This window comes from Solanum stenotomum, chromosome 7, assembly GCF_019186545.1.
Source record: "Solanum stenotomum isolate F172 chromosome 7, ASM1918654v1, whole genome shotgun sequence".
In the NCBI taxonomy this organism is placed as follows: Eukaryota; Viridiplantae; Streptophyta; class Magnoliopsida; order Solanales; family Solanaceae; genus Solanum; species Solanum stenotomum.
Window position 1 is genome coordinate 35,353,853 of NC_064288.1, and position 15,138 is coordinate 35,368,990.

General features: G+C 35.3%; 1 protein-coding gene across 1 annotated transcript; it reads left to right on the forward strand.

Moving 5' to 3' along the window:
• The first annotated feature begins 1,965 nt into the window (after positions 1–1,965).
• LOC125869853 (uncharacterized) lies at positions 1,966–4,787 on the forward strand. Its single transcript, XM_049550272.1, has 4 exons — positions 1,966–3,356; positions 3,447–3,701; positions 3,843–3,948; positions 4,038–4,787. The coding sequence occupies exons 1-4, from the start codon at positions 1,966–1,968 to the stop codon at positions 4,785–4,787; spliced, it is 2,502 nt and encodes an 833-aa protein (XP_049406229.1).
• The last annotated feature ends 10,351 nt before the right edge of the window (positions 4,788–15,138 follow it).

Below are 15,138 nucleotides of genomic sequence, written 5' to 3' on the forward strand. Positions count from 1 at the left end.
TTATAGCACAACTAACCTCCAGACCATCCTATAGACATTCGGTATACCCTTAGGCATCATAGAAGTTGAGACCAAATGATAGAAGTAAATTGGAACTTTCAGAAAAGGTGCTCGATTGTCTCAGATTTCTGCTACATTACATACAATCAGGTAACAATCGCGTTAGTTTGTACACCCCATTTTAGCCATCTACGTAAGCTTTAAGTGTATTACAATCAGAAACTCTGAATACTTAACCATTAAATGCTTAAATCTGAAAGTAGGAGCTACTACAAACTGCATGTAGGTTCTGCAATTTCTTCTTGAACATGAATATTTTGAGCAATCCGTCTTAGAATAGTCTTTACTTTACAAGCTTTAACTTGATGGTTTCTTTCTAACAATAAATTGTAGACACAATCTGTTAGTAATATAATTAAGATTTCTGCTTAACTAGAACTTTTTTTCGAATATTTTAACGCCTAACTATTTTTATTAGACCAGCCCATAGACATTTGGGAAACCTTAGGCATCTTAGAAAAGTAAATACCAAATGATACTATCAAATTGACACTTAAAGAAAAGGTGCTCAACTGTCTCAGGTTCGTGCTACATATCACATAATCTAGTCAATTTGTGCACCCCATTTGAGTCATCTACGTAATCCTTAAGTATATTTCTAACCTCGGCGTATAACCTTGTCTTGGGATGATATTCCATATATTCTTATCTTTGATGTTGTAAGCATGAATATCTTGAATCCATAGCCTATCCTTCTTCAAACCTAACTTCCATAAAAGTTTATTTACAATAGCTAAATGTATTTAATGTTGTTCTTTGTTTAAGCTATGATTCATTTATGGGAACATGTTTGCATTTTAGCGTGACTTGGGAAGGAAATGTTTAATGACAGACTTCTAACTTTTCCATGTGTGTTAAGCTAAGTCATTATTTGGATATAATTAGTATCAACTTTTTGTTTGATAATTTTAATTGTCAAAAATGACATCTTGTGAGTTATGCAATTACATATTGATTAATTCCACCATATTTTACTAACGTATCTTTAGTTTTTACAGTAATTGTTGAAAGAAAGAATATCTTCAACTTTATGGATAATTTCAGAAATAAAAAGTGGATGTATTGCGATAGAGTTAGTAAAGAATACTTGGATGGAGTCAAGGATTTTATAAATCATCCTTTCTCTGAAAAACAAGACGGAGACAAAATTGCTTGTCCCTGTACAAAGTGTGTGCTTTTTCAGCAAGTAAATAGGGATACAACATATGATCATCTTGTGGTTAATGGTATTTTGCCATCATATGATACTTGGTTTTGTCACGGAGAGTCTCTAAGTAGATCAAACAATACTCAAGTAACTAATTGCAGTCAGTCAACTTTAAGAGGTGATGATATGAGAGGAATGATATATGATGCCTTTGGAGGTTGTACACAATCAATCAATATTGATGTCAATGAAAGGGTCAATATGGAGCCAAACCTACAGGAAAATGCTACTCATACATCTGGAAATCAATCCCATCCAGAGATTGATAAATTTGAACGACTCATGAAGGAGGCAAATGAAGAACTATATCCTGGATGTAAGAAGTTTAGCAAATTGTCCTTTTTGCTACATATCTATCGTACAAAATGCATGTACAAATGGTCAAATGAATCTTTTGATTCTTTGCTTGGACTATTGAAGGATGTGTTGCCAGAAGGGGAAACATTACCTCCTTCTTTCTATGAGACCAAAAAGATAGTTGAAGGTTTGGGCTTAAAGTATGAAATGATTCATGCTTGTCCTAATGATTGTATGCTTTTCAGAAAATAGTTTGTCAGTAAGGATATCAATGAATGCAAAATTTGTGGAGGTTCTAGATGGAAAAACAAGGTGAAGAAAATTCCACCAAGGTCCTAAGGTATTTTCCTTTAAAACCAAGACTACAAAGATTATTTATGTCTTCAAAAACTTCTAAGATAATGCGGTGGCATCATGAAGAGCAAACCAACGATGGGGTTCTACAACATCCTGCAGATTCCAAAGCTTGGAAAAGTTTTGATAGTAAGTATCCTGACTTTGCTAGAGATCCTCGCAATGTTCGCTTGGGATTAGCTTCTGATGGGTGTAATCCATTTGGCACTATGCGAACTGTTCATAGTACTTGGCCAGTTATTTTAATGCCATATAACCTTCCACCATGGATGTGCATGAAAGAAGAGTTCTTTATTCTTTCCTTACTTATTCCTGGACCAAAATCACCTGGCAATAATATTGATGTCTTTTTGCAACCATTAATAGAGGAGTTAAATGAATTATGGAGTGTCGGGGCAGAAACATACGATGCGTCTACAAAGGATACATTTCAAATGAGAGCAGCTCTCATGTGGACTATGAATGATTTTCCAGCATATGGTACTCTATCTGGATGGAGTACTTCTGGTCGGTTTGCATGCCCTTGTTGCAACATACGCACTCAATTTAAATGGCTCAAACATGGCAAGAAATATTGTTTTATGGGACATCGACGTTTCTTGAAGTCTGGACACAAATATCGAAATGATGCAAAATCATTTGATGGGGCTAAAGAAACAAGACCAGCACCTTGCGCAATTTCTGGCTTACAAGTGCTGGTTCAAGTTAAAGATATAAAGTTTACTCTAGGCAAGTCAAGTGAAGAGGTAAGTGGGGTGATGAAAAATACATGGAAAAAGAGGAGCATATTTTTTTATCTTCCTTATTGGGAGTATAACTTGGTGCCCCATAATATTGATGCAATGCACATAGAGAAAAATGTTTGTGATAACATAATATATACACTACTGGGTCTGGGTAAAAAGTCAAAAGACAATATAGAAGCACGATTGGACTTGAAGGAGATGAAAATAAGACCAAGCTTATGGCCGCAATATCAAGCTAGTGGGAGAGCATATCTTCCACCTACTCATTTCACTATCTCTTCAAATGAAAAAGAGATGTTTTATGAAGTACTACAAAATGCCAATTTTCCACATGGCTATGCCTCTAATATCTCACGTTGGATTCGCAAGCGAAAGATATCTGGACTAAAAACTCATGATTGTCATGTTATAATGCAAGAACTTCTTCCTCTTGCCTTGCGAAGATCAACAAATAAAAGAGTTAAATCTGTTTTAATTGAACTATGCACATTCTTTCGTGTTTTATGTAGCAAAGTTTTAAAACTAGAAGAGTTAAAATTACTTGAAGAAAAAATTCCAGAAACGTTATCCAATATGGAAAAACTCTTTCCCCCAGGATTCTTTACTATTATGGTACACTTGGTTACTCACTTCGCAACTGAGGCAAAACTTGCCGGTCCAGTATATTATCATTGGATGTACCCAATTGAGAGGTATGGATTATATCACTGAATCTTTATTATATACATCTTTAGTTGTTAAATATTATAATATAAAACTAATAATATTAATTTATTCCATAGGTACTTGGGTACTTTAAAATCATATGTTTGTAATCGTGCATGTCCTGAAGGTTCAATAGCAGAAGTATACATAGCAAATGAATGTTTGGCATTTTCCTCACAATATTTGGAGGGTGGAGATTCAAAGTCTTATTGTTCAAGAAGATACAGTGATGAGATTGAGCATGAGACTAGTAATGACGGATGTCTTTTTCCTACTATTGGAGAGTCATACGGTGGAGTAGATGTATATGAAATAGATGAGAAAACACTGTTGTAGGCACATCGACATGTGCTCTTCAATTGTGAGTCAGAGGTGGTTGAGAGTTATAAAAAGTAAGTGTTATATATATTGTTGATTAAGTGTATATTACTTCATTTGATAACAAAATTGATATATATGAATCACATGAACAGAGAACATATTGCTGAAATCAAGAGATCACATCGTAAGCGTCGTTTGACACAACATCAAATTGATCGTATACATTTCGATACATTTAGTGAGTGGTTCAAGGAGAAAGTAAGTAGTATGACTAAGTTATTGGTTACCTTAATTATTTTACTAGTACTTATATCCAAATTTATAGTTTAATCTTTCTATTTGGTTAGGTAAAAGAGTTGGAGGTCACATATGATATCTTAAAGAATATTAAAGTTCTTGCAAAAGGGCCGAGTTGCATTGCAAAAAGATTTAATGCTTATGATTTATATAACGGGTATAGGTTTAGAACAAAGCAAAGTGAAGAGTACCTAGAAACACAAAATAGTGGTGTTATGGTCATTTCAAAAACCGAAAGTTATGCAAGTTCATGCGACAATGCTCCAAAGTCTGCAAATATTTCATATTATGGTAGATTGACTAAAATTGTGGAGTTAAACTACTATGAAGAATTTAAGGGTGTCTTATTTAAGTGTGATTGGGTTGATGTAACCAAAGGTAGAGGAGTTATGGAAGATGACTTGGGTTTCATAGTTGAGAATTTTTCACGCTTGGTTGATTCTAGTGACCGAGACCGTCATGAACCCTTTATTTTTGCAGAACAAGCTCAAAAAGTAATATTTGTACAAGATCCTCATAATCATGAATGGTTTGTCCCTAGGTTAATTAGACCTAGAGATGTTTTTGATATGGGAGAGGAAAATAGTGTGCAACTCGAGTCATCAATGCAGAGTGATTCTACTGACTTGGCTATCTTAGAAAATTCCCATGTTTCAGAGTTTGAGAATAATGATTGGGTAAGGAGTAGAGTCGATGGGATAGTAATTGATATGGAAGTCCATACTCAAGCTTCTCCAAATAACGGTGAAGCTAATCTCGAGGGAGGAAATGATATTGAAAATGAAAGTGATCCTGAATGATAGGTGGTTATAGAAGATGAATGTGGGTTGGCTATAAATTTTTCATGTTTGTGTTGGTTGATTAGTGAATGTTTTGAGTGAACTTTCAGTGCTTGTCTTTCTTTTATTTTGTTTTTTTTATCCTTTGGATTATGAAGTATTAATGTGTTCTTATGAATTTGAATTTTTTTAATTTCTGGTGCATTAGTATGTGTCTTCAAAGCTTAAGATGATAATGCTTTCTCTTGTATTGGATGTGTCCTGTAATTCTGCTACTAGTACAACTTAATGCATCTACATGGTTATTTCATTTTAGATAAGAAAGTATGCAAACTAGAGGTCGCAACAGATTGGACTTTCAACTACAAAATGATGAAGGTCTGCGACAATATGTTGAGCAGTTGATGGATGAACAGAACATCGATCACGCCCAGCCTTATATTGAGCAGCTGATAAATAGTGAGAATCACAATCAAACCCAAGATCACGATGATCAATCCAATGAGTTGACTAATTCTGCTGGTGGCACTGATGAATCAGGTAATACGTTTTAATATGTCTACTTCTTATTAGTTATACATGCTAGGAAAAACGATGTTGATGGAATTGAAGAGTTTTTTGTTACTATGGTCCATTCTCTGTATATTTCAGTGTGAAAAGCTAAAAACTGTTAACATTTGCTGGAAACTTGACATTGTACTGCTGTAGTTTCCTGTCAAATAACCTCTTCGATTTTCTGCGTGTATAGATCATAGGTAAAGCCAATTACCATATCTCTATAGATTATAAATGATAACATAAGAAAATGAGAGTCATATATTAGATGAGTCTCAAAGCTTCCTTCAGCCACATCTTCCAATTGTCTGTCTAATTATGTTCAGAAAACTTGTTTAAAGAAAGAATGAGTTGGCTATCTATTCCATCCTGAGTCAACTTAGAACAATTAGTGAGTCAAGTTCAAGAATAATAGGTTTGTAACCTTTAAGAATTTTCTCGCGATACTGTCTTATTCAAGAATCTCTATACTCTGGTACTCCAGAATTGCAGCAGAGTGAACATCTGAGTAAGACATAATTTAAAAAAGATACATCAGGTAGGCAACATGTATAATATATTGTTTTTGTTTTCTATTGTTTTGTCGTGATACTATTATTTAACATATTGCAAAGCATCTCTCAATTGTTTAACCATATAAGTTTTTATCATTTGATGTCCTTCAATTATTTTTCCTTCTAAGTAATTTAGAGGCAAGAAAGGTGCGTGGACCTACTTTACTAAAAGATATTTGGAAACTTCCTTCGGGGAAAACAGTTGATGTGCAGTTTAATAGTCGTAATCAAGCTATTGGAAAAGAGGGTCGAAAACTTTCTAGCTTTCTAGTAATTATTGCAAGAACTCCAGAATTAACACCCCTACACGTAGATGATTGGAGAAATTTCAACAATGAGGAAAAGAAGAAATTGCTGAATTTTGTGAGGGTATGGTGTAGTTATTATTATGAGGTGAGCATGGTCTGTTATACATGATTCTATTTTCTAAATGTGGGCTTTATTTTTTCAGAAGAAGTTCTTTATCCCAAAATGCGGAGAAGCCTGTCTTAAAGTCACTAGGAAAGAAATGGAAAGATTATAAGTGTCAGTTAAAAGGTGACCATATTCCAAAGTATAAGACTAAAGAAGCTTTGCTAAAAAATAAACCAAGTCTTATACCAAGAGATCAAAGGAGTGGTCTTGTATCTTATTGGCTTTCCGACAAAGCTAAGGTATCAACAAATATTTACAGCATTCTACTAGTTGCTAATTTTTGTATTGTTTAGATTTTCGTTATGCTCAATTTTTATGTATAAATCATGAGATATTGTTTTAAATTTTCAATGACAGAGACGTACCCAAGCAAATAGGAATAATAAGACCAAGCAAAAGATGCCTCACACAGGAGGATCCAAAAGTATTGCTACCTTGATAGATGAGCAGGTAAACCTGCTGACATTAAAAACCATATTAATTTAACCCTTCTTGTCAAGCATAGATGACATCAATTTTCTTGTATTAGACTGCAAATGGTAGAGAGCCTACACGAGCATAAATATTCTTATTAACTCATAAACAACGTGTGGATGGTAGACCATTGGATGATGATTCGGGCAAAGCAATTGTAAGATTTCTTCTTTCTTTTATTATCTACATTGGAAAAAATTAAGGGAAAAATAGAAAAAGAAAACAGATGAATTCCAAATTGGATTTAATATATTTTCTTTGGTCAGGACATGATAAATGAGAAGATGAGCAATAGTGAGGGATCTACTGACCAACCTCCTCACCGTGTTGCTTGGAAAGGTGATGTGTATTCCCAGGTATTAGGAAATGAAAGAAGAGGATATGTTCGTGGTTTAGGACTTGGTCCAACTCCTTCTGCTCTATGGGGTAGTAGATCTTTCTTAGAGAACATTGATGAAAAGGATTCATCTAATGAAATTGTACAAAGGTTAGAACAGGAGATGAATGAATTGAAGGCGAAACAAAATGAAGAAATTAATATGATGAATCAAAATCAGGATAATATGCAATTAGAATTACTCCAAATACGACAATTCATGCACAAACATGCTCCTAAATAATCCATGCCTCAAAATATCAATGGCACCTCAAGTGGACAGGTAACTTGATTCCATAAGTTTTAGACATTATTTTTTAATAAAATTTAATCATATAAAAGTATTTTTAACTATTGTGTTAATATTTATCTGGTCCACGAAGATGATAGTGGCCATGGACAAATAGCACAAACAAGAGGGATACCTATTGTTGCTGAAAATACTCCAACTTCTCATGGTATTACTCATCTTTATCCTTCAATGCGACTGTTTGAGTTACTATTCGAGTCCAAATTCATCTTGATTCTTGCTCGTCCGTGATGTGTAGTTAGTTTTATCTATAGGTTCTATTTTTATAGCTGAGTGTTAATAATCTGAATACTTGAACTAATCCATATACACCTCATCCCTTGTTCTCTATGTTTTTAATTATCTACAGATCATCGATTTTGCATTTTCTTATTGAGATAGCTCTTGTCGATGCTTTGCCAGCCGTTAAATTTTATCCTGGATTCATCTACATTGTTGCTAGCCCCTGAAATGTAGTTAGTTTTATCTATAGCATCTGTTGGTGTACCTGAATATTAATTGTCCAATTACTCGAATTAGTCCTCTAATCATCCAATGAATATATTTACTTCTTGAGAACATGAGGCTTCTTCAACGAAAAAACTTTTTTACATTCTGTTTTTCAATAAGAATACTTTAAATAAAAAGATAACTACCATTAATGAAACAATTGAAAAGGTTTGCTTTCTGAACATTTTCTGAACTTGAAAGATCTGGATCAAATTACCAGTTCATTTTTGTTCTCCTATAAAGTATAAAGTAGCATGCACAAGGATGAGGGACTTACATAATAACATTGTATTCCCTGCTCAGTAGTTTGCTCTAGTTCCTTCGTTGTCCAATCGTTAGACTTACCTGATAAGACAATCATGATTTGTATAACTTGAAGTAGTATTTACAAGAGAGAAGCTATGACGAGCAAAGTCATACAAGCAAAGAAGAAATTAAGCCCAAAATGACATATACCAAAGTTACCAAACAACATAGAGCACACCTCTTTCTGTTGCTATCATTCTTTGGCCTGCTGCCTGTTTTTATTGGTTTTGTTGGTATAGTTGCATATATAGGTTTTGTTGGTATTGTTGCATCCCTTGAAGTGTAGTTAGTTTTATCTATAGGTTTTGTTGGTATAGTTGCATATTAGTGGTCTGATTACTGAAGCTACATTGTGCACTGATTTTCTCCTTAGATGTATTAACTTTCTGTTGGCATCATTCTCTGGCCTGCTGCCTGTTTGTATTGCTGGGATTTTTTTATTATCTACATATCATCAATTTTGCATTTTCCAATTAAGATAACTCTTGTTGATGCTTTGCCAGCCCTTGAATTTCACCCTGGATTCATCTACATTGTTGCTAGCCCCTGAAATCTAGTTAGTTTTATCTATAGCTTCTGTTGGTATAGCTGAATATTAGTAGTCTGATTACTCGAACTAGTCCTCTAATCATCCAATGAATATATTTACTTCTTGAGAACGGAAGCCATCTTCAACAAAACAACTTTTTTTATGTTCTGTTTTTCAATAAGAACACTTTGAATAAAAAGATAACTACCATTAAAGAAACAGTTGAAAAGGTTTCCTTTCTGAACAATTTCTGAACTTGAAAGATCTGGATCAAATTACCAGCTCATTTTTGTTCTCCTGTAAAGTATAGAGTAGCATGCACAAGGATGAGGGACTTACATAACAACAATGTATCCTCTGCTTCAACAGTTTGTTCTAGTTCATTTGTTGTCCAATCGTTAGTCTTACATGATAGAAATAATGGTACTCCATGAGACTTATCTACAAGTTAGAAGGAATGTTCTTAACTTCTTATGATGAAACCACTTCCGTGTTGGTTGAATAGAAATAGAGACAAGTCTCTTCTACTTCTCATTTTGGATCCAATTCTGCTTCTTTCACTGCTAAAGTCTTCAAACCACATTTCCTGTCCAAAGTATCCTTTGATCCATCACAACCTCTTTTGTTTTGTATTGCAAAGCCAATGTTACAGGCTACATTATTATCCATCTCATTTGAAGTTCACAGAGAATACTGGTGACCCTAAGAATACCGGTCTAAGGAAGACAACAGCACATGCTGAATTTGCAACTTCTGGTCCTGGTCATACAGGTGCAGAATCTGATGTTCTGGTTTATCTCGTGTTTCTAACCTGCCAGTCAATGTTTCTAGTCTGACTAAAGATCAGTCCTTCTACATACTGTCCCACTTGCAGCACTCTCATCTTTCACCACTCACTAATCCTCATAGCATCTGCTAACTTTACAGGTAAAATCTTGACTGACAATGTTTTGTTCAAAACTTATTTACTTACTAAGATTAGTGATACCATTTGGACTATAGATTCTGGAGCATCAGATCACGACATCGATCTGACCTTTCTTTACCCTTCAATGTTAAAACATTACCTATTCTTTGTCTTGTTTCACATCTAAATGGATACAAAGTTAAAGTCTCTAACATTGTCTCCTTAACACTGCTTCCTGGTCTTGCTTTGTACAATGTATTCTTTCACCTAGAAGATCTACTAAGACCTCTCATCAACTTGTTACCTCCAGTAGTATCTTTGTAATGCTTTTCAGTCTGTTGATTTCTCTCATTTTGAATCATCTAGTCTTAAACCCCTAGTCTGCATCATGTTTTGAACCCTGCACTTACACTCAAGCTGCTTCTGAGCCTGAGTGTCACGCTATGAGTAAAGAGTTTAAGGCATAAGCTGCAAATGACACTTGGTCTATTGTGGGGTTACCCAGCAGTAAGAAACCTTAAATAGGTTTTAAGTGTTCACTACTGATGTAAATTGGACCGGTTGTCATCCCCTATTGAATAGTGGTTTTGAGACATAAATTAATGTATGTGTGTGTATGTATATGTATTGTACATTCAGCAGGCCTGCGTTACTGTGGTATATTTTGTATCTTTCCAGTCTGTGAAGTTTTTACCTCTTTTTATTGATTGATATGGGGCAGATTGCTGCAGGTGGAATTCCTCTCATAGTTTTTGTCCTCTGAACTGTTTTTCATAGTTTGCTACTCAGGCTGTTAATAAGCTTCTGTTCTTGCATTGTTTGTTGCTCATGCTATGAATGTGCTTCTGCTTTTTCATTGTTTGTTGTCTAGGTTGTGAATATCTTCATGCTGAATTGTCTTCTGCATACCATGGATTTTGTATTTTCCAATTGAGACAGTGATGTTGATGCATTGCCAGCCCTTGAATTTTATCCCAAAGTCATCAGCATAGTTGGCAGCCCCTGTAGTATAGTTAGTTGGATCTTTGAGTTGTTTTCTATGAGATGATATAATTCACTCTTTCTTATGTTAGGTGGATTTGAACTGGAACTTTGTTACTGCTAAATGTATTTGTATCAATAAGGGGAGAAACTAGGGTCTTGGTATTTGCACATAGCTTTTTTATGTAACATTTGGTCTAGTAAATATTTTGTTCAATTATGAGAACTTGGCCTATCTCGTAATGTTTTCATCAATTGAATTTCATCTTTTGACACATTTATTTTATTATTTCAGGTCATGCGGTATGACGTTCAAAAATTTTGCCTATGAAATATTTCAATACGGTGAACCATTGTGGATATTCTTTGAAGACACTATTTTATTGGATTGATTATATAATGATACTAGATATTTTGTTAATATAAGTTTAGTTTTAAAGTTATGATACTATAGTTTGGATTGATACTTCATTTTGTTTAGATTTTATGAGATATATTATGTTCTATGAATTATATTATATATTTTTTAGCATTTGACAAACATCATTGCATCTAATAGGCTTTCTTTTGATTAGAATTTTGTTGGATTTATGAGTTATAAACCTATAAGTAGAAGTGCGAACTAGATAATTTTATGAATGGATGTAGTCATTATTTATTCTGGCTAACCAATTGGTTGTTAAAGTTTGTGACTTTTAGCGTCAAACTAAGTGATTTTTCTAGCCAAAAATATTGGACGGTAAATGGGGGAAATTAAGATGTTTACAAAAGGATATTCTAGCCTTTATAATTACCACCAAACTATTGTCATTAAAGATATCAACTTTTAGCAGCAATTTTATCGAATTTACCAACTATAAAGATGGATGCTACATAAACATGATTGTCGTTTTAAATTTGATTTAACAACTATTTTAATTTCCACTAGAACTAATGTGTTTTAGCGGCAATTTAGTAGGATTTACCTGCTATAAAAATGGACACTACACAAGTATAACTAACTGTTTTTATTTGATTTAACAACCATCTAAATTGCCGCAAGCAATTGCCGCTAGAACAAATGTATTTTACCGGCAATTTAGTTGGTTTTACAGGCCATAAAAATGGACGCTACATGAGAATAACTAACCGCCTTGGATTGGATTTAGCATCCTTTTTAATTGCCGCAACAAATTGCCACTAAATCAAATGAGTTTTAGCGGCAAAAGAGCTTGGCTTTACCAGCTTTTGTCCAAATGGCTGCAAAAGCCTTTGTCGACCCCTAATATAGCGGCCAAAGGTCATTGGCTGGTAAAGGCTTTAGCAACCATACTTATGGCCGCTAATGCCATTTTTAATTGCTGCTATATCCCTTTTTTGTCATAGTGTATCTCATATTCAGTATCCACTCGGTGCTAAACATTACTTCCCACAATTACATATTTAGTCTTTAATTGAATTTACATGCATGGAGGAATGTCCTACACTCCATCTAACACAACTCATAAAATAGCTCATAGATTCAGTAGGTGAGAATGAACTTTCAACCTTAGAATCATCATATACTGAGAATAATTTTCACATCATATTCATTATATGTTTATGAGAATGAACTTTCAATTAACACAATAACTAGATTATAGTCATGTTCATTAAGTATATATACATGAAGCCCATAATTTGACATAACTCCCATGTATTACCCTTCTTGGATCAATGAGCATATTCATCCAACCACATCTAGGGTTACTTCATCAAACATGGATAATAACATGATTAGAATGACTAATTACAACAAGTACAATTCCAAAGGATTCACCTTACTACAATTCACCCATATCACAAAAGGAATAAATTAGGGATATGGGGATTCATGGGAGATTTTATCATAAAACCACCATAAAATAGCAATTCATAATATAAGATAATTAAATCATAAAAAATATTTTTAGAAAGAATCCATGGCTTGGAGTGAAAACCCTAGCTTTTAAGGAAATTTCTTACTATGAAATTGAGAGTTTGAGGGCTTTATGGATGAAAGCTATCCATGAATCAAATACTACCATACCTTAGGGGAAGAAATCCAACAAATTCGTGTGAGAAAGCCTTCTTCTTCAAGCCCTAACTTATCATCTTCTTCTTCTTCTTTGGAATCCTATAGAGAAGATTTTTGGGGAAAATTGATTTGATTTGGGAATTTGGTAGTTATAATTTAGAAGACTAAGTTTAGGGGCTTAAAACACTTATATACTTAGTCTAAAATAATAAAAAAATGATGTCACTTAATGTTTAATTAAAATGGATAACCCTAAACTACCCCTCAACCAACTGCCAAAACCCAACTTCCAGGTGTGACCCACGACCATGGACCCACGGACCGTGTGTGGGACCACGGCCCGTGCTGGAAAACTATAGGTCAGTGGTTTGGGGATGGTTCTGAGAGCAGACTTGTTAGACCTCACCCACGACTCCAATCTACGAGAATTGTGCTGAACCACGAGGCGTGGTTGCCCTCCGTGGGTCACTGCCAGGCATCCTCTTTGAGGATTTTCCTCAAGGACCTAGAGTGGGTCCTTGGGGTTTAGACCTTGGCGTTTCAACACTAATACATGAATTTTAGGGTACGGGAATGTATGTCAAGGCTATAACCCTAACGTCAAGCTTTAACTATGCCTATTAGTTTTAAGTAGACTCTAGCTTAGTTTACAAATTTCCGAAATGTTACAAAAACATGTTATTAGAGCCCAGAGTTCAAGATTCCTAGGGAGTCTATGAAGTCGTGTCTGTAGAGTCCCAGTTATCGGTATGAAGCCCGCCACATCTATAATTAGGAGGCTGCAACATTTAGGAACTATCGCATTTCATTCATACTCATTTTGTGCGAAATAGTTTATCTCTATAAAGTTTCCTTTTATTTCGTGCTTGCGCATGTCTTTCAGATCATGCCTCCATGAAGAGTTGTCAGAGGTCATCCCGCTAGTAGAAATATTGAACCACAAGATCAAGGGGTACCTAATGCACCAGAAGTGCAACCTTAGGGAGAGGTCACTAATGTTGAGTTTCGGGAAGTTATCCGGATGTTGAGTCAAGCTGTGACCAATCAAGCTGGGCAACAAAGATAAAATTGACAGGAAGTGGCTGATACTTCAAGGATATGTTAGTTCTTAAAGATGAATCCTCCAAGCTTCACTGGTTCAAGTGTCAATGAGGATCCAGAAAACTTTGTAGGGGAACTGCAGAAAGTTTTTGAGGTTATGCGTGTTGCTGATGTTGAGCGAGTGGAACTAGTTGTATACCAACTGAATGGTGTTGCTAGGATCTGGTTTGATCAATGGAAGAAGGGTAGAGCTGAGGGTGCTCCGGTTTTGAGCTGGGCTGTGTTCAAGAGTGCTTTCATGAGGCGTTTCTTTCGCCGTGATCTAGGAGATGCAAAGGTAAGAGAATTCCTTACTCTTAAACATGAATCTATGAGCGTTCATGAGTATAGCCTTAAGTTCACCCAACTTTCCCATTATGCTATGGAGATGGTTGTTGATATGAGGAGCATGATCAGTCTGTTTGTTGCTGGGTTGTCTTGTCTATCAACTAATGAGGGCAAGACAACTATGCTAATAGTGGACATAGACATTTAAAAACTTATGATCCATGTGCAGCAGGTTGAGGAAGAGAAGTTGAGAGATAGGGAAGAGTTTCGAAACAAGAAAACTAAGACAGAGAATGAGTCCAAACAATAGAAGAGTAATGCCAAGTGGTCATCTTTCCAACAAAAACATAAGGGACCTGCTCCATCATCTGCAAGTGCACTTGCACCAAGGAACAAAGGTGAGTTCAATAATTATAATTCACAAAATTTCAGAGCTAGACCTGCGCAGTCTCAAGGTAGTGTGGCACAAGGAGATAATGGGAATCCTACATGTGCTAAGTGTGGTAGGAGCTACTTAGGGGTGTGTCGTGATGGCTCCACTAGTTACTTCACATTTGGTCAGAATGGTCATTTTATGAAAGAATTCCCTAAGAACAGGAAAGGAAATGGTAATGAGGGCAATAAAGCCCAAGCTTCTTTAGTTGCTCCACCGGACATAGCTGCATCTAGTGGAGCTACATCAGGGGCAGGCGGAAGAGTGAACCGTCTGTATGCTATCACTAGTCGCCAAGAGTAAGAGGATTCAGCAGATGTTGTCACTCCTATGATCAAAGTCTTTAATTTTAAAGTTTATGCTTTGCTAGATCCAGGAGCGATTCTACCTTTTGTGACTCCTTATGTTGTGATGAATTTTGATGTTCTTCCTAAGATATTTCTTGAGCCATTCAGTGTTTCTACACCTGTTGGTGAGTCTATTCTAGCTGAAAGAGTCTATCGTGATTGTACCATTTACATCAATCACAAGAGCACCATGGCTGACTTAGTTGAGTTAGATATGGTAGATTTTGATGTCATTCTAGGTATGGACTAGCGTCATGCATGTTATCCCTCAGTTGATTGTAGAACTCGAGTAAT